Here is a 21882-nt window from a genome sequence, read left to right on the forward strand (position 1 = left end):
GGGTCCTCTGAGTACTCCTGTTTTCCTTTCCTTCTACATTTCATAAGATGTACCAGTATGGTTAACTGGTAATTCCAAATTATGAGTTAATTGTGGGCGTGTTTGTGAGTGGCACATAAAATTGATTTCTGCCTTTCCAGGAATACTTCCTGGTTTACACTCAGTGCTCTTGGGATAGGCTCCATTCCCCTGCAACCCTTAACTGGATGAAGTAAGGTTTGTTAATGTTATGTTATATTAATATAAAAATATTCTTAATTATTCAATATTTATTATAGGCAGCATCTGCAGATAACATAACTGCATGCGTTTTGGCGTATTTGCACTTTTTTCTTAAAATTGCTCAGATTCATCATGATTGCATTGAGGTTGTTGATGACCCAGTATTTTCTCACAATTGTTATTTATTCTTAATTTTTTTTTATAAAATACCCTTTAGGGCTTGTTTATACTTCACGCTCAGAATGCATACGTGCCCACATCATGGATGCCACGTGTTCCCAGTGTTCATTTGATGCGTCCTATGAGCAGGTCCTCAGAAATGAACGTGACGCGGGAGTGAGTTGCAGTACCAGCAAAAAGTTGGGGGGCGAAGTGTGATAAAAGTTGGAATGTGACGTCAGAGTCTCTGTTTACTATCTACATGTGACAGAAAGCCGCTTTGCGGATCCTACAAGATCGGTGTGCACGCTTTGATGTTTGGTGTATGGTTCGATGTGGTGAAGCAAAATGCCAACATACAGATGTATTTGTGGTGATTTTATATTCAAGCATACGATACGATACGATACATTTTAAAAGTCTCACATACCGTCTTCTGTGTCATCTTTTTTTCAAGGGCTTCCTCCAATCCTAACAGCAGCAGATCACCAGCAATAGATCGCCACACTATGCACATTAAATGTATGATATTTCAACTCTCTGCACATTTAGAATCCTTAGATTTATACTTGATATCACTTTCATGATGAAATGCATTAAAGTATATATGTTACATTTTACAGATAAATCAGTAATTTCGTTTAAATAATGAATACTGTTAATAATTAGACACATGGGGGTGACATGTTGGCGGAGCGTTAGCGCTGCTGTCTTGCAGGGAGTCATGTCTCTGATATTCCCTGCCTGGAGTTTACGTGTTTTCCTGCTGGGTTTCCTTCCAAAGATATGCAGATTTGGTTACACTAAAATGATGCTAGTGTATGTGAGTGCTTGTATTCACCTCGCGATGACCTGATGCCTTGTCCAGGAATTGTTTCTGCCTCGTGCCCAATCCTAGCTGAAATGGACAAATCCCTGGACTGATGGATTTAATCATTAAACATCCTTTTCAGAAATATTGCGGTAAGGTGTCATTGGAATTTAATAGGTGTTCCAGGCAATTCACAACACAGCGAAGCCGAACCTGTTCTCACAGTGATAATATATCGCACTGCCACCTGGTGGAGTTCTCCAGATTTATGTAAAGTACGTGCGCAAGTATAAACAGTACAACACTTGCGTAGCAGGAGCATCCACTGCAGCATGCATCGCATTGTGTGAAGTATAACCCCGGCCTTATACTGCCCCATTCTAAAATACTGCCATTTTTCTTTTAAAAACAATCCCTTATGGCTTGGACACTGTGTTTTGGGTAATACTGTGGTTGAAAGTCTAGTCTTTTTCGAAGTTTTACGTCTCTTGGCAACTGAAGAAAGTTTTCCTGCTAACTACCCTGTATTGCGTTCATTTTCTCTTCCACCTTCCTAACTCTTACTGGCTTCCACATGGAGAAGTATTCTCATTGCATAAAACTGGTAGAACCATGCACCCTTTGTTTTCAGTGTTTCAAATGTTACCATCAGACTGTAGGTTTAGATTACAAAAATTCAAGAACAGTATATTTAAGAACCCTTTTATTCTCAGCGCAATAAGCATTTTAAATTCTAGCAGGTGTCCTGATTAATTTTTACATTATGCTGTTAGAATTTCAATATATAGATTTGAACCTTTTCGTCTTGTATTTCTGATTTTAACCAGTAATTTCACCTTTTGTATGTCCTTAAATATAATATTTGCCTATTACTTTGCAATATTTCATCTCTTGGCCTGCTGTGTTTACATCTTTCCAGCAAGATCCTCTGTTACAAAGAAGCAGGAAAAGGTGAGCAGTCTTAAAAAAAAAGCACAAAAAGCCCTTACTGTTCTTACTTCTAGTTTAAGCTTCCTGGAACAGCCTTACCCACTAAGATACTTAGCTTCATATTTAAAAGTCAGTCTTTCAAGCCTCCCTGGGCCCAATAAATCTCAGGTACGTAGAAAACCATCTGACCAAACAATGACAAAAAAAAATTCCTTTAATATTCAGGTTTCACAAGGCTGACAGTACGAGTGAGCCTTGTGATAGACATGTTTCCACAAGGGTTCTTTTCCTGCCTTGATCCTAATACCATCTGGATAGCCTCTTTGGTCCACAGTGACCTTAAACTCGATTAAGAGAATTTGATAAATAAACAAGATTAAAAGTTTAAAGTTGTTTTACACTTGTACTTGTACTTGTGGTATAAGCAGACTTTTCTTAGTTTAAACTGAACTTAAGAAATTTGTCTAGACTATAAAAACATTTCTGTAAACATTTACAGGGAATTTTTTAATGTTTCCCTTGTACTGTAGTTGTCTAATTTTGTTTATATATATATATATATATATATATATATATATATATATATATATATATATATATATATATATATATATATATATATATATATATATACAGTGCATCCGGAAAGTATTCACAGCGCATCACTTTTTCCACATCTTGTTATGTTACAGCCTTATTCCAAAATGGATTAAATTCATTTTTTCCTCAGAATTCTACACACAACACCCCATAATGACAACGTAAAAAAGTTTACTTGAGGTTTTTGCAAATTTATTAAAAATAAAAAAACTGAGAAATCACATGTACATAAGTATTTACAGCCTTTGCTCAATACTTTGTCAATGCACCTTTGGCAGCAATTACAGCCTCAAGTCTTTTTGAAAATGATGACACAAGCTTGGCACACCTATCCATGGCCAGTTTCGCCCTTTTCCTCTTTGCTGCACCTCTCAAGCTCCATCAGGTTGGATGGGAAGCGTCTGTGGACAGCCATTTTAAGATCTCTCCAGAGATGTTCAATCGGATTCAAGTCTGGGCTCTGGCTTGGCCACTCAAGGACATTTACAGAGTTGTGCTAAAGCCACTCCTTTGATATCTTCACTGTGTGCTTAGGGTCGTTGTCCTGCTGAAAGATGAACCATCACCCCAGTCTGAAGGTCAAGAGCGCTCTGGAGCAGGTTTTCATCCAGGATGTCTCTGTACATTGCTGCAGTCATCTTTCCCTTTATCTTGATTAGTCTCCCAGTTCCTGCTGCTGAAAAACATCCCCACAGCATGATGCTGCCACCATCATGCTTCAGTGTAGGGATGGTATTGGCCTGGTGATGAGTGGTGCCTGGTTTCCTCCAAACATGACGCCTGGCATTCACACCAAAGAGTTCAATCTTTGTCTCATCAGACCAGAGAATTTTGTTTCTCATGGTCTGAGAGTCCTTCAGGTGCCTTTTGGCAAACTCCAGGTGGGCTGCCATGTGCCTTTTACTAAGGAGTGTCTTCCGTCTGGTCACTCTACCATACAGACCTGATTGGTGGATTGCTTTAGAGATGGTTGTCCTTCTGGAAGGTTCTCCTCTCTCCTCAGAGGACCTCTGGAGCTCTGACAGAGTGACCATCGTGTTCTTGATCACCTCCCTGACTAAGGCTCTTCTCCCCTGATCACTCAGTTTAGATGGCCGGCCAGCTCTATGAAGAGTCCTGCAGAAATTTTTCTGTAACCTTCCCCAGATTTGTGCCTCAAGACAATCCTGTCTCGGAGGTCTACAGACAATTCCTTTCACTTCATGCTTGGTTTGTGCTCTGACATGAACTGTCAACTGTGGGACCTTATATAGACAGGTGTGTGCCTTTCCAAATCATGTCCAATCAACTGAATTTACCACAGGTGGACTCCAATTAAGCTGCAGAAACATCTCAAGGATGATTAGGGGAAACAGAATGCACCTGAGCTCAATTTTGAGCTTCATGGCAAAGGCTGTGAATACTTATGTACATGTGCTTTCTTAATTTTTTTATTTTTAATAAATTTGCAAAAATCTCAAGTAAACCTTTTTCACCTTGTCATTATGGGGTTTTGTATGTAGAATTTTGAGGAAAAAAATGAATTTAATCTATTTTGAAATAAGGCTGTAACATAACAAAATGTGGAAAAAGTGATGCGTTGTGAATGCTTTCGGATGCACTGTATATATATATATATATATATATATATATATATATATATATATATATATATATATATATATATATATATATATATATATATATATATATTTACTTTATGTAATACAATAACATATTATACTTTTAAGAATAAACAAGAAAATTTAAGAGCACGAAGAGCAAAAACGTTAACCAAAATGCACTGAATTGATTGTCTTTTACACTAGATCAGACTTAAATCTAAAAGACTGAAAGGGTGGCACATTCACAATTTGTTTCCTCCACAAAAGCAACACATAGCAAGCATTCAGCATTGCTGTGTGCATAGACCTTACTAATGTGGTGAATCACTCCTCCTCTTCAATCACCACGGAGTGTAATGGTATAACATTAAAATAAACTTAGTCATAGTCTTCCTTCTCAATGTTATCCTTGCCATTGTTCCCATCCCACACATTCTTCTGATATGCTTTATAAGCAACATCTCTGCAGCATTTTCTTTTTAAATGGTCTCCGCAGTAGATTCCTTACCCATGTTAGAATATTAAACTCTTTGATACTGACTTTATTACATAAGATGCTTTTTATATCAGTGTAACAATACTGTCACAGGAATGCCAGCTGCACAGCAAACTGATCCTGACAAGTGCTGATTTATTGAAATTAACAAAACATATAAAATTATTATATTGCTATGTGGTGTTCATATTTTTCTTCCCCGTACCTTTAAAAAAATGTAGTTATTGTTTTATATGTTAATTTCTACTTTATTACTTACTAGAGGAACTCTGTCCACTGTTGAGGCTGTAGAGACTTTCCATTGATTCGCTGGGATGCAGAAAGGCTTTCTCTATAGGTGGATGGCTTTCATGGTCACTGTCTTTATGAGTACAGTCCTTTTCTCCATCTTCCATCTGGAGAGTAAGTATCAAGCAAGACACCATTAGTAAAGGTAATGAAATAAATTAAACAAAGTGGCTAACACCACATCGGCTATCCTTACCCAGTATTTTCCTTGCTAATGTGCGGTCCCTGGCGAATAAAATGGACGAGTTGCGACTTTGGATCACCGACAATAGGAGAATACTGGACTGTAACATCATGATATTCACAGAAACATGGCTACACAGCGGTATACCTAACGATGCTATAGAGCTAGTCGGGCGCCACATTCTCCGGGCGGACAGAACAGCTGATGATTCCGGTAAGACAAGAGGCGGAGGATTGTGCATTTATATTAACAAGGCTTGGTGTACAAACTCTGTCATTGTTGGAAAACACTGTTCAGCTGACCTTGAGTATCTCATGGTTAAGTGTAGACCATTCTATCTGCCGAGGGAGTTCACCTCCACTATAATAACAGCTGCATATATCCCACCGGATGCTAATGCTAAGCTTGCTATGAAAGAACTCTATGCAGCCATTAGCAAACAACAATCTGCTCACCCTGAGGCTGCATTTATTGTAGCAGGTGATTTCAACCACTCCAACCTAAAGACGGTGCTACCTAAATTTCACCAACATGTCTCCTGCCATACCAGAGGGGATAAAACCTTGGATCATGTTTACACTAACATTGTTGGAGCCTACACAGCTACAACCCTCCCCCACCTGGGACAGTCTGATCACCTTTCTTTGTTTCTCACCCCCAAATACTCACCACTTATCAACCGTGTGAGACCAACAGTGAAGACCATCAAAGTGTGGCCAGCGGGGGTTGACTCTACACTCCAGGACAGGTTTAAGGACACAGACTGGAGCATGTTTGCCTCTCAGGCCACCTTCGACTCACAAATAAACATTGACTACTACACACACTCAGTACTGGAACACATCAGCACCACAATTGACAGTGTTACCACAGAGAAGCGGATCACAACGCACCCAAATCAGAAACCATGGATGAACAGGGAAGTGCGGCTTCTGCTAAAGGCACGTAACAATGCCTTCAGATCAGGTGACACACAGGCCTACAGTACTTCCAGGGCAGAACTGAAGAGGGGCATCAACAAGGCCAAGCTTAGCTACAAACTGAAGGTGGAGGGGCACTTTGTCAACTCTGACCCCCGACGTATGTGGCTGGGCATCCAGGCCATTTCTGAGTATAAGTGCGGCACTTCCACACAGACAGCCATGGATATGTCCTTCCTCAATGAGCTGAACGACTTCTACGCCGCTTTGACAAAGACAACAAGGAAAAGTCCACCATAACCCTACCCTCTGATGACTGCCATACCATCACACTCACCCACACGGAGGTTCATAACGCACTAAGCGCATCAATGCTCATAAGGCTGCTGGCCCTGATGGCATCCCTGGACGTGTCCTTAGAGCATGTGCTGAACAGCTGGCAGGGGTCTTCACGGATATTTTCAACCTGTCCCTTGCCCAGGCAGCAGTGCCAGCATGCTTCAAAACCACCTCCATAGTGCCAGTGCGAAACACTCATCACCAATGTGCCTGAATGACTACCGCCCTGTAGCACTCACGCCCATAGCTATGAAGTGCTTTGAGCGACTGGTACTAGCACACCTCAAGACATGCCTGCCCCCCACACTGGATCCTCACCAATTTGCCTACCGTAACAATAGGAGTACAGAGGATGCGGTAAGCACAGCGCTTCACGGTGTACTCTCACACCTGGACAATAAGAACACCTATGCAAGATTGCTGTTTGTTGACTTCAGCTCAGCATTTAATACAGTCATCACTTCCAAGTTGATCACTAAACTTGTGGATCTTGGTATCAATAATTCTATCTGTAATTGGATCATGGACTTCCTGACCAACAGACCCCAGCATGTCAGGTCTGGCCATAACTGCTCTACCACCATTACACTCAACACTGGCGTTCCACAGGGCTGCGTGTTGAGCCCGTTCCTCTACTCCCTTTTCACTCATGACTGCAGGCCCATGTATGGATCCAATTCCATCATCAAGTTTGCAGACGATACCACGGTGATCGGTCTCATCAGTGATAACGATGAGTCTAATTACAGGAAGGAGGTAAAACACTTAGCTGCGTGGTGCGCTGAAAATAACCTGCTCCTGAATACCACCAAAACCAAGGAGCTCATTGTGGACTTCAGGAAGAAGAAGGAGACACCCACCACCCCATTCACATCAATGGCATGGCTGTCAAACGGGTTTCCAGCTTTAAATTCCTGGGGATACATATCTCGGAGAACCTGTCATGGACAAACAACACCTCCAGCCTGGTCAAGAAGGCCCATCAGCGCCTCTTCTTCTTGAGGATACTGAAGAAGAGCCAACTATCTGCTGTCATACTGGGCAACTTCTATCACTGTGCGATAGAGAGCATCCTGACTAACTGTATTACAGCCTGGTATGGGAATTGCTCTGTTGCTGACCGCAAGGCACTGCAGCGGTGGTGAAAACCGCACAACGCATCATAGGGACTCCACTTCCGGTCATTGAGGACGTTCACAAGAAGAGATGTTTACGCCGAGCTCGTTGCATTCTTAAGGACTCCTCTCATCCAGCCAACAAACTCTTCCAGCTCCTCCCCTCCAGAAGGCGCTACAGGAGCCTTCCAACTAAAACCAGCAGGTTTAGGAACAGCTTCTTCCCCACAGCGGTCACACTTCTGAACTCAGTCCCCCATTGAACCTTCACATCCACACACTTAATCCTCTACACTACTCCTCCTCCCTTCCTTGTACACATCTGTACATACCTGTGCACACACAGCACACCTGTACATTGTACATCATATATCATATATTGTACATCTGTATATATTACAATACTTATATTATTACTGCACATACATAACATACCTGTATGTTGTACATCTGTATGTGTGTATATATATATATATATATATATATATATATATATATATATAGTACTTATAGTATTATAGTACATACAAATACATGTATAGGTACATAAATGTATATTGTAAAATATGTATATTTGCCATCCGCATTTAGAACATTTGTATATCTATTTATATATACAGTATCTATATCTATTCCCATCTTCACTGTGCTCTTAACTGTACATATCGTATTTAACTGTATATATCGCATTTAACTATAAATATCGTATTTAACTGTACATAATATGCACATATTATATTTATTGTACTTCTGCTCTTTGCACTTCTGATTAGATGCTAAACTGAATCTCGTTGCCCTGTATTATACATGTGTAATGACAATAAAGTGAATCTAATCTAATCTAAAAAAAAAATCAGTTACGTTCTGTTTAGTAATATTCTACCTTCCAGTTTTTACATCTTGGGGACATTCTTGATCAAGTAGGAAAATGCAGAGCCAAGCAAGGTAAAATACGACTCACGTTTATAATAATTCATATCACTGAGCCATTATTACAATGTACATTAACGTTGCAAACATATTTAAACTCAGAAGTGATGAATATAATATATAGACCCAATTTAAATTCCTTTTAAGAAGGCCAATGCCACGTATGTAGTTTATGTTAACTACCTGCTGTCACTTCTCAGGGACCTGGCTGAAAGGTTAGTAATGTCTCAGCCATCCTTCACTTTATCATAACCACTGTTCTGGAAGTCATTAACTGACTGATGAATCGCTACATTCAGTTTTCATATGGGGTGGCTGCACATACGTGAAACATTTTTTTGCAATTTACAACAGTGTCCTGTAGTTGGAGCACTTTACTGCCCTCATTGTAAAAAGGGCATCTAGCATGGATGAAACATGTTCTTCAACTACGTCATTCAGACCATCAGAAGATGTCATTACCTAGAAACACCACTTAATGCCACTTAAAAGACCAAGTTTAATCACTAGTTTTCCACTGGGTTTCTTTTACTTGTTCATACTGAAAACTGTAAGCAATTCACAGAAAGAAAACAAGTTAATATAATCATTTAATTGGGTTTATAGGTGTATTCTCTTTGCTAGGTGAAACTATTTTCTTGTTGGCACTAGGTTTTATTTCTAAAAGATCTTGATTCCAAAGAAGTGATGATCCCTTTCAGGCACATATATTTGTGAAAATCAGATTTACCAAAATAGTTACTCTATCAAAAACATTCATATAATTAAAAGGCAGATAAGGATAAGGTAACACAGGTTAAATGTATGCAAATCACAACTCCAGGTGTTGGATGTCTGGTCACAGCATTCAAAAACATATGTAATGTTATTGCTGATGTACCTCCAAGGCACCTTGATTACTATGAAGTCTCCTCATAGTGTATTAGTCCCTAGCACAAAAATGAAGAAAGAACGCTGTTACAGTGACTAAACCAGGAGTCCTCTAGTGGCAGATTTGCAACAGAGCTTTGACCTAGTTATGTTTTTCCTCACACACTTACACTTCATATTTGCAACTTTACCCCAGATCACTTATAACTCTTTATGCATTGATTTTGTGGGGGCAAGGCGATCACCAGAATTGGTCCTCTCTGTTGCGACAAACACCTAAGTGGTCTATAAAAGACAGCAATTGCCACAGCCTTGCAGCTGTGTTCTTTGATCTCTCTTTTGTCCTCATATCTGTTTCTTTGCTTAACAATTGTACATTATCTACAGTACCTTGTATTTGTTTTTGTGTCTCTTTAGAGATTATATTTTTGTTTTGGACTTCAGGTTTTGAATTTTTGGATTTCACACCATTATTTTATTCTTTTGGTCTTAGTTAAACCTTTACTGATTCTCTGATATTAATTTTTTTGGTTTTGGCCTCGGTAATTTTTCCATTGTTTAAGGATCACTTTTTAAGACTATTATTCCTAATTGTTTAGCAAATTCTATCATTCTTTTCATTGTTTAGGACTTTTATTTACCTAATTAATGGAATAAATTCTTGGTGTTTTCTATATCTGATTTCATCAATTAATAAGAAGTTAATTGACTATTTCAGAGTCACATTTTGAGTTTAGGAGTGTTATTCATTGTTTTAATCTGCTTGTCTTGGTTAAAAAAATAGTACAAAAGTCTAGCTTCACTCACCCGACACTGCAAGATCACATATGGGCACCTGTCTTTAATAAAGTAGCTCAAAAACAGTAAACCAAAACTTTGTTGAAAAAAAAAATTACGGAATAACAAATTAAAAACATAAAAGGAGTAGAACATAAAATAATGAATGCCCTGAAATCAATGTGAAAAAAAGTCAAAAAAAGAAAAAAAAAACCTGTGGATATATTTCTAATAGATGACAATGATTTATCAGAAAAGTTGTCTGTACTCTTTATATACCACTACCAACATACTGGTGCCTCTGAACAACAACAAGCAGGACAATTAAATCTATGACATCAAAAAGACCTGAATATTCAAAATTATAGAAGATGACTAGCTGTCTATAAAATAAGACAACTGAAAAAATAAAAAACAATCATGAAAAACATGCAAACCATTATGAAGACACTGCTGTGCTGCTTGATTCTGAATACAGATGTCTGGCAATATTAATATATTAATGTTTTGTGGGAAAGAACACCGAGTCAGCTATTAAGAGATGACCAAAAAGGCAGTAGTGGCATCTGTTCACCTCCAAAGCAGCTCTTCTTTAAATCTACCATATGTATAATCATGATTGCTCTTCGGGGATAGGCCTCTATAGACACTGAAGAATCTATATATAAATTTCATTAAGCTATTAAAGAATATGTAAGAGTAAAGTCAGGTTTATACCTGATGCTCATAACACTTATGCACAAGGCAATACATTGCAAACTGGGTTTGCTGAGATCAGAACAAAGAAGAAAAAATGCATAAGAGAGATCACCAAGGTGACAGAAGAATACTGTCATGATTTTTGCATTTGTTAACATTTTCATGAATATTTTATCATTTACATCTCTTTCTGTTTACCATGTGCAAATAATTGCATATTTGTAATTTTACTTTTGAAGATACAAAGAGTATTATCCAGGTAAATTGGTTGTTAGAGTAGACAATAATTGGGGGCCCACCACTGCAACTTTTTTTATACCAATCAAAATCTAAATAATATTTGTTTCCACTGACAGAAATAATAAATAATCACAACTTACATATCCCTACCTATAATACAGATAACAACACATCTTCTTACCTCTCTGCACTACTGAGAAACCAACTTTACCACTTAAGCTTTTCAACTGTAAGAAATGCTTCCAGTATTTTACTATATTGCCAAGACACTAGATAGACACCATTCTACCATCTCACAACACCAGGGTTATATATCTTTGGTTAAACGTAATATCTTGAAGACTAGTATAAAGTCACTTCTTGCATCATAAGGAGGTGCCTCAGAGAAGAATTCCTCTTGGAAGCCCCTATGTATAACTGCAGGAATATAACTTAATATACTGACTTCTGTATAACTTAGAGAACCCTGAGCTCTTATCAGTTCTTTACTAATCAGTTTTGCGTGTTTTCTAACTCCAGGTATAGTAAGAAGTCGAGCAAAATCACACCATTTATTGGCTAAATAAAAAGAGTACAATATGCAAGCTTTTCAGGCAACTCAGGCCCATTTTTCAGACAAGATGTAATACAGAACCTGAAGTTCTCTGTGTTTATTTAGACATTAGGACAGATACAACATTGGAAAAACTTTATGTGAGACATCTTAAATGTAAAAAATTAATAGATCTCTTCAGGCTAAAATTCATTTAGCAAGTGAGGAGAACAATGTATGGTCAAGTATAAAAGGCATGCAACCATCCAGCGGTAGTAGTCAGTGGTGGAACCAGTGAAGTGTTAATATGGCAAAGGAAATCATGTCTCTAAATGTCTTACAATACATCTTCAACTTGTACAAAAAAGATCAAAATGTTTGGAAGACTTGAGGGATATTATACTGATGCTGATTAAGAATGAAACACAGAAAGTAATTCTGTCCAAATTACCTGAACTGGTTATTCATGCATTATGCCACAACTCTGCTTAAGTGAAAACTGAAATTAAAAATAGTCTTTTTCTTTTAATTCAAATTTCTGAATGCTTTTCAGAGGTTATTTGATTTTCTTTGGTTTATGAGTTCAGTGCAATCAACTACCTTTGAGATTTTTTGATATAATTAGACCGATATATATGAATACTCTCTATAGTAAATGTCTGTAGCCATCGATGTGTTGAAAGGTCAGGCTCCCAGAACTACCTCTGATAAGTCTACCTATCTACACATTGTTCAGGATGTCAGCTCTGGTTAGCTTGGTGACAAATATCCAAACTATATTTGTGACAGACTTCAGAGCTCTTAGAATAACTTCCTGTCTTTTTATAGCATCAGCAGTTAAATCTTTGATATCTAAAATGCAATTTGATCTATGTGTGCTTCATTTCCTGGAAAAAAAAACCCATACCAAAAAAATGCTATAGCTCAAATTCATTAAAAAATCAGAAGTGTGATTGTCAACCCATTTCATTTTAAAATACTTGTTAGGGATCTGAGCATGTTTACGTGACTTGCCATATACAGTAATGTGCATTGCTTAGTTATAGGCAACACTCAAATGGCAATCAATCCATATGTTTTTTCAGTCTCATAATGTATTTCCAGAAATCAACTCCATACCACACCGAATGACTGGAGATGCCAGGACATTTTTACTCACAGCTCTGTAGTTTGGAGATGACAATCAACCCAGAAGTGAGTCCGTCAAAAAGTCGGTGGTGAAATGAGATTTATATGCAAGTTAGACTATAAAAACATTATATCCTGGAATCAAACTGGCATTCAGAAATTATGGGGCAGCAATTAATCAATTATTAGTTTTTTCGGAAATATGGAGAACACAAATATTAATCAAACGATGCATTTTCTTACATAGTACATAAAAATAAAAATAGGAGTAATTCTTTAGAGAATACAATTGAATAAACTGAAACAAATCATTAACACATATTTTCACATTCTTTATTCAAGGTCAGTCACATAGAAACCTATCCTGGGCTATTTGTATAATAGGCAAGAAGTAGAAAGGGAACTAAAACATATAGATGTCAGTTCTGGTAGGATTATGGAATAACCAATAGCATTACACTTGTATAGTGCAAGAAATATTATTTTCACAAATTACATCTTTATTTAAATTCTGCTGTAGATAGGGCTAATCTATGCTTTCTGGAGAGGGCAACATGGCAGAAAACTGGTTAACAAAAATTCTTCAAAATTCTAAGTTTTAATTCCCATATTGGGCACTCGCTGGAGGAAATTTGCATATTTTGAAGTGGTCTAATGCTAGTACTCCACATTCCATCGTACATCACAAACATATGTGTATTAGATTAAGTAGTTTCTCGAAATTGGATTGGCGTAAAAGAGGACAGACATGTGCGTCGGTGCTTGTCCTGTGTCGGATTGTTACCCTGTCCAAGAGTGATTCCTGCCTTGCTAATATGTTGTATCCTCTTGCATCTCACGACCCTGCATTTAACTGAGAGGGTTAAGAAGACTGATGGAAAGAAGAGTGCATTTAGCCAATGCTTTTAAATGGACCTGAAAAAGAAGCTGACTAGGAATCTGAGTAAAGTACATGCTGTTACATGTGAATTTGTGAATACATGCAAAATCAAAAAATACAGTAGATATTTTACATGTAGTTTCTGAATCACACATGGAAATTCAACTGAGGAGCCAACAATGTGAATGTATTTTTTTGACCTATAATTTATTTTTACAATTTGGGCATGTGGATTATTTAGTTTTCTTATTGTTATTTAAATAATACAAATCAATGTTTAGTGATAATTTTTGGACTCAGTTTTTGAATAATGGTTACTGCTTTGGTTCGCTTCCCATGTGCTCCCTGCATGGAGTTTGCATGTTCTCCCTGTGTCTGTGTGGGTTTCCTCCAGGTTCTCCGGTTTCCTCTCACAGTCCAAAGACATGCAGGTTAGGTGCATTGGCGATCCTAAATTGTCCCTAGTGTGTGCTTGGTGTGTGTGTGTGTGCCCTGCGGTGGGCTGGTGCCCTGCCCAGGGTTTGATTCCTGCCTTGCACCCAGTGTTGGCTGGGATTGGCTTCAGCAGACCCCCGTGACCCTGTAGTTAGGATATAGCGGGTTGGATAATGGATGATGGATGGTTACTGCCTTTTGATCTTTTGCCTATTTTTCAGACAGCCATTTTCATCTGCTCCTTAAAATGTTTCTATCTTGTGGCTCTTATTACTCACTTGTTTTCTAACATTTTTCTGCTTTTTTGACAGAGAAACAGAAACATAAAGCTTGAAAAGAACAGATTGGCATGCTTATGGTATAAAACACTCCTTCATGTGGTTCTGAATAAAGACAGAGCGATTTTACAAGCATTTAAATTTTCTACCTAGAGGATAGAACACGAACAAATAGCAAACACTGCTTCAATAGCAGTTATCTTCAACGTAAACTAAAAAGAATAAGAACAAAAATGATCTAAATGTTAAGCGTTTTGATCTGATTTTTTTTTTCCATTTTTTGATTGCAGTCAAACCTATATTGAAAAGACAAAGGAGGAATTTGAAAATATTTCACATACAATAGGAAGGGCTCTTTCTAGTGTGGACCCCGGCCGGGGCGGGAGCCCGGCCGGGACGCCCAGGAGGACGTGAGGAGGGCTTGTGCCTCCTCCAGACCGCGAGGGGGCGTCCGTCCTGGTTCTGTTGGGGCCACGGGTTGAGGGCATGGAAGCCCTTCCCTGTAGGGGCCCGTGGTCACCGCCAGGCGGCGCCCCGATGCCGGTTTATCCCGTGCGGTTGCCGGTCGGGGCAGGAGCCCGGCCGGGACGCCTTGGAGGACCGGAGGAGCGCGAGTGCCTCCTCCAGACAGAGTGGGGGCGTCCGTCATGGTTAGGCAAGGGGCCTCGGGTACAGGGCTTTGAAGCCCAGCCCTGTAGGGACCCGTGGCCACCGCCAGGCGGCGCCCCGGTGCCTAATTATCCCGGGAGCCCGGCACTTCCGCCACACCAGGAAGTGCCGGGGGGAAGACTTTGTGTGACGCCCGGAGAGCTGCCAGGAAGGCAGCCGACACTTCCGCCACGCTGGGGCGTGGCCAAGGAGCAGATGGCGGAAGCACCTGGGGCTCATCCGGGAGCCTTATTTAAGGGGCCGCCTCCCTCCAGTCAGTGGTGGAAGTCGGGAGGAAGCAGACGGAACTGGAGAGAGAGGACGGGAGGCGGCCAGGAAGGCACAAAAGACTGTGGGCCTGGACTTGGGGAGGTCGGTGCGAGAAGGCACTGGGGGTGCACGTGAGCACAAACTTCGTAAATATTGTACATAATAAATGGTGTGTGGTGCAAAAATGATGTCCGTCTGTCTGTGCCGGGGCCAGCGTTCACACTAGTCAGAAGTCTTCATAAGACTGCCAAAGAGACTTTACATGACCGTCAAAGCACTTTGTGTACCTTCAAGGCAGTTTGCACTCAGGGTTCTTGTGTGAGCTACTAAAAAAAATAATAAATATTTTCTACTAGACTGTTAGATTATAGTAAAATTGGAATTGGGTTAATTTAGAGATCAACTAAAAATATTAAAATGAATATTTCGTAAACACATTTATTTAAATATTTAACATAACCACAACTCTCCAGACATGCAGAAAGTACCTTAAACTTAATTTTTCATATTGATATAAAGGTCAGGTGGCATCAACCACAATGTGTCTTCCTGTTCGCATCTTATCATCTTATTTATTTGAACTCCAGTTTCAGTGCCACTTCTGCACAGCATCAGCTTTTGCCTAGAAATTGAAGTACTGTTAACACTATATTAGCTTACTCTAAAATACATTAAATAAATAAATTCTGCACTCTTATTTTATATCTGTGCCAGGTTCCATGTATTAGAGTCAGCAGAATTACTTTCTATTTATTCATCTGTACCTTTCCTGAACCAATTTAATTTTTATTTAATGTTAGAGGAGCTGGAGCCTATTCCAACAGAATGTTTGGACAAAACACCACTGCAAGACACTTTCACACACACACACACACACACTCACGCACATGCATGCACACACACACATACACACCCAATCATGGCAGGCCAATGTAGTGAAGAACAAATCTTCAGAATGTGAAAAAAGCACAAACTACTGTCCTACTCCAGTACCAAATTACATTTAATTTTAAGTTAAATAATCATAGAAGAGTCAGGTTTGGATAAGTAAACTTGAAAACAATTCAGCTCTGCTGCTGGGTGCTAGTTTGAAAAAAAAAAATGCAAAAACAAAGTTTCAATACATTTTGGGAAGGGGATATACAGTACAACAGGTGTAAAAAAAATAATTTATATTTGTACGAGTACTCATTACAAACAAAGTAGGTAGAGGAAAACAAAATAAAATTTGTGTAATCCTTCTAGCAATACTAAACTTACTGTGTATCTATACTATACACCGTAATGTGTGGAACTTAATACTTGAGAAATATGCTTGGTTTGGACAGTACTATATTAGGAATCAATTACTTGTGAAATCTGAAATATTAAACCTTCCCATGTGTTAGATTTTACCATGTTCATGCTGAGCATTAACAATGTATTTACTTTTAAAAACTTTCATGCCTCCAGTGAACGATTTGAGTCATAGATGACTGAGCACTTTGCCAATCAGTTTGATCTAGTTTGAGAAAAGTGCAGTACTGTATTCAGCTCATTTTTAAATATTTTTTAAAATTTTCACTACCTTGTTTAGTACTGCATTTTGACTGGAAGACATCTTACTGGTTCTCTGACAATTTGGGGAATGAGTGCTACAGTATACAAAAGATGTTTAAGAATTTTTTGAAAATGTGTATTTTTTAAAAAAATTACCTGACTGATTATATCAGTAACATTCCATTGTGGAAACAAATTACTTACTATTGAAAACTCTGCTGACACATTGCACATTAATTGATCTTTCCATCCATCGTCCTAACCTGCTTATCTAGGACAGAGTCAAAGGGCAGCTGGAGCCAGTTGCAGAAATCGTAGGGTGTAAGGCAAAACCAACTCCAGGACAGGGCCACAGTTGAGAAGTAACCATTTATACTAATAGTTCAGGACTTAAGAGAAAACTAGTACAGTATTCTCTTTTCGTATCAAAGGTCGTTCATGTGCTATAATTTTGTAGCAGCTACACACAGAATTCTAAATGGATGGAAGAATTTTGATTCATTTTAATTCATTACCAGTTTAAAAACCCCCATAACTTTGTACGTTTTTTAGAATACAAATTTGTAAGAATATAGAAATATAATAACTCATGTCTGCATGGTTTTTGCTCTCCTTGCACTAATTTTTTCCTCCCACATCCCAAAGAAGTAGGTTAACTTTCAATTCAAAATTACAGCCATAGGTGTGCACATGAATGAGTTCTGCAATAGACTGACCCTCATTGTTGTGGTTTGGTGTGGGTCTTGCCCCCGAATCTTGTTTGTGTGTGCTTTCATTTTCCATTTCTTTTATTTTTCTCAAAGTGTTTTAGCCTAATTTTATATTTTTATTGCTTTGTTAATTATCTTATTTTAGCTCTTTTCATGTAAAATGATGTCCTGTCTCAGGGTAATTATGTTGTTAAATCATTAGTTATTTTTTGATGATGGTGCGGTGAGGCTCTTAATTAATTTACAAGCCTCAGTTGCTATAAGGGCTCTACAGGAGAAACTGTAGAGTTTTAATGTCTTATCTATCTATCTATCTATCTATCTATCTATCTATCTATCTATCTATCTATCTATCTATCTATCTATCTATCTATCTATCAGTTGGTCCTGCTGTGGAGGTATTGGATTATTTCATTGTTGTTCTGATATCTTTGTGATTTTCTTTTTTCAACACTTTATGGTTTTTTAACCTTTTTGTGTAGTTTTGGCTTGTTCTGGGATTTTGATTTACGATTTCAATAATCTATTTTTTTCTTCTGAAAATCTTGTATTTCTTTTTAGTATATTTTGGACTTTTTGATTCTTGTTTGTTTATGAAATTGTGCTATTTAACACACTGTATTCAGTTAGCTTGTCTTTTTATATTTTGCTAGATTTTGATTAATTATATAATAAATGAGTTAAATAGAGTTATATTTTGGATTTGTTTGAGCCAGGCTGTTGGCTGTTTCCCTCATGTTTTTAGGCATTGACTGTTTAGACCTTAAGTCTCTATCACAACACGAATCCAAAGTTGGTTCCTGCCTTATGTTCAGTCTTCCCAGGATAAGCTACATCCCAAACGAACTGATCAAGTTTAAAGCTTTGTGCTTCCTGTATTTATATTTTATTTCCTGTTTTATACTAATATTACTTTGTATCCAATGTTGTTTATTTGATCTTTTTTCTCCTTTTTCCATTTTGTTCCATTTGAATTTCTATGAAGTGCTTTGAGCATTGGAAAGGTACCATACAAGTAAAACATATTATATTATTATTGCTATTATTATTATTATTATTAGCGCTTTGAGTAGTGATAAAAGCGCTATATAAATGCAAAGAATTATTATTATTATTATTAGCACAATTACATAGAGGAATGTGCCAGCTGTCACATGCCATAACATTAGTGGCAAATTTGACTGGCATATTTCAATATGTTTCAAAGAAAAAAGCATAATAAGGGGTTCAACATTAATGATGCGCAGACCTCTAATTAAAAAGAGACTTAAACAAACATACCCTGTAGACTGTTCAGCATCTGTCAGAAAAGTGCAATTAGAGAAAATATTTGGGCTCTAATGCAAAAAATCAAATTAGGTCCTCCTCAGAAAATAATAAAATCAAATTAAATAATGACCACCATCAATGAAACATTGTCAAGCATATACGCTGCATGAAAGGTTCAGTATTTCTAATTAGGCTTGTGGGAATGATAACATCAATAATGTTTTCATTCTGATATAAAGTAGGTTAAGCCTTGTTAAACAACTATACAGCCATTGGTAACCAAAGCCTTACAGTCCACAGTGCAACTGCCCCATCTGCACTTCCAACAGTTACATCACTACTCCCAAGCCATCAAGTTAAGTAAAATACTGTCTTGTCATGGTACAACCCATAAAGAATAATTAAAAAAGCATGCATCAACACATTTAACTGCATTTTGCACAAAGAATAACAGCAGAAGCAGATTGACAAAGTTCACTTTTTCTTTAGGATTAAAATTAAGGTGAAGAGTATAGATACCCAGTAGGTAAGGTCATAAAAAATTGTAGATATGGCAAGAAATCACTGTGTATTTAGAAAGATTTAGAGTCTCTAATTTAACTATATGAAATGTTGATTTATTCAATAATATTTGGTTTTTGAAATACTGTCTTAAATATTGTGATGACACATATCATGTGCAAAAATTTGTAAACAGTTAAAGAGTAGCATTACATTACTCTAATACATAATATTCACTAACCATTATCAACATGTAAAGATTGCAGTATGTGGTGTTTAAAATCTCACAAATTACTGTGAAGGGGAGTCCTGCTGGTAAAATGCTTTCAGGACTAGGAAAACGCCATGTGACAAATGACAGAGGACAGTCCTTCAAAAACCTTTCAGATGATACAGATAATCTTAATGCTCGAAAGATAGGAACACTACCAACTAACAAGCCAGCACAAGAAGGCATGACTGAAGGTAGGTGCCACTAGGAGAAGAGCACCAATGCAGGGGGAGAGAAGTAATGGCAGAATCTGACACTTCTAGAAAGATAAAACCTAAAAATTACTCATGATCCTCTTGTACAAAAGACTCTTGTTGATCATTTTGATTTTGATGTGGTGCCTTCATAGTGTTTTGTTTCAAGAAGTTAAATTAGCACTAAAAGTTAAGCTAAGTGCTATTTTTTCTTTAAAGTAAGTAATGTTTAAGTGTTTTGCCTGCCACCTTATGTTTTAAAAAGTGTTTGTAGATCTGTTCTTGTGCTACTATTAGGCCTTAGGGTAAAACTGGGTGTCTGCCCCCTCAGGAAAATATACTTCAGTTTACTTTTGCTCTGCTTACCCTACCGTATAGCTGTTTGTCAGGTTCCCTTTTTTGTTGTATTAACATATACAGTGAAGATTTACATATAAACTAATCAATCATTTTTAATCTTTATCCTTTTTCTTGTTGTCTTACCCCTTGCTAAATTGGTCTTTGCCAATCTTTTTAGATTTACTGCTCCATTTGACTTAGATTTTTTTATATTGTTAATTAGAATGAGACTTGAATAATTTAGGCTGTTTTTCAGTCAGACTCATATCTCTAAAATTGCTGATATCATCTGAGGCCCATGTGCTAGGCCCCAGTTTCTATTGATATGTCAGGCCTTAGAACCAGAACATGGCATCTCTCATTTCAATCCATTGTCTGCTTCATCTAGTTGATGTTTCTTTACTCATAGTTCTTATCTGCTCAGGATGCACGTGGTGGAGTAATGTTGTAAATAGATTATGCAAAAAACAGTGCATCAAAATTGGCATCAATTTCACTGAAGCCAATCCCCATGATGCTCCACATTATTATTAATATTATTATATATTTGGAAGATGACTTTAACCAAAGACAATTTGGTTATACTGACAGCTTGGAATGTCATGGTGGAAAATTACCTCAACAGCTTTAACCACAGTATCTAACTTAGTTTCCTTCAAGATTCTTTGAACTGTTTGTCATAATTAAGAATGTCATCATTTTCAGTATTTAGTGTGCTGCTTTGCACTCATGCACATACTATGAGTGCAAATTCACTGAATCAATATTAATGAAACTGATTGTCACTGATGATTCTTGCAATTCTTATTGTTTATTTATGCTCTTTTTCATAAAGGTAACCATTTACACTAAGCTGACAAAAATCTTACATGACATACTATAGTAGTATTTCATTATCAAATGTGTAAAAGCACTCTAAAAGAACTTACGTTAGATCGAAAGAGCAATGGAAAATTTTATTTAAATTACTGCAACTAAACAAGTTAATAAAAACATGCAATAAAACTCCTATTACAGTTTTGAAAGCTACATAACAAATGTAAATATATAATATGGCCAACCCCCTTTAACACTTTTAAATGTATTTGATACCCTAAATTCAGAAAGGCAGGTTGAGTGTAAGAATATCAACTGCTGTACTTCAGTTACTCAGCAAGTAAAAGTGAAGCAAAGCATGAAAAAGAGAGTGAGAAAGACTGAAAGAGAAAGAAAGGCAAATCTGGGCAGAAGCTAGAGAGTGTACAATCCGATGGGTGGCAGGGTTGACTGATCTCTTTGCAGAAGAGAGAGCAAGGCCATGGAGGAAATGCCTGAATTGGCAACAACTTTTGGCCACTAGAGGCCACAAAGAAGGAAAATATGGCACCATGCTCTCCTTTGTACAGAGGAGGTACAGTAGGCAGTGTGGGAGCTACTTTTGTGATCTGAATGAGACCAGAATTAAGGAACCAGAAGGCTGAAACCAAGACTTGAACTACAGAGGCTATATAAGAAAACAAAGTCTATTAACATACAGGGAGCAGATACCAAAAGACACAAGCCAGAAACTGTGCAACACCATTTCTTGTAGGTACGACATGATTGAAGAATATGTCAGATGACCAGTGATGGGAATGGTAATAGTTAAACAATATGGACACTTTCTTGAAAGACAAGCAAATGGCAGCCCCAATGAACAACAAAAGTCCTAAGATGGCATAGAAA

The 21882-nt window shown here is 37.7% G+C and overlaps 1 protein-coding gene across 1 annotated transcript in view; it reads right to left on the minus strand.

Annotated features, from left to right (window-relative positions):
• LOC120523327 (SAM domain-containing protein SAMSN-1-like) overlaps window positions 1–21882 on the minus strand; it is a 62460-nt gene that overhangs the window by 28637 nt on the left and 11941 nt on the right. The window contains exon 4 of the mRNA XM_039744544.1: window positions 5082–5217. Coding sequence (XP_039600478.1) covers window positions 5082–5217 — 136 coding nt within the window. The remainder of the gene's footprint in view (window positions 1–5081; window positions 5218–21882) is intronic.

This window comes from Polypterus senegalus, chromosome 2, assembly GCF_016835505.1.
Source record: "Polypterus senegalus isolate Bchr_013 chromosome 2, ASM1683550v1, whole genome shotgun sequence".
In the NCBI taxonomy this organism is placed as follows: domain Eukaryota; kingdom Metazoa; phylum Chordata; class Cladistia; order Polypteriformes; family Polypteridae; genus Polypterus; species Polypterus senegalus.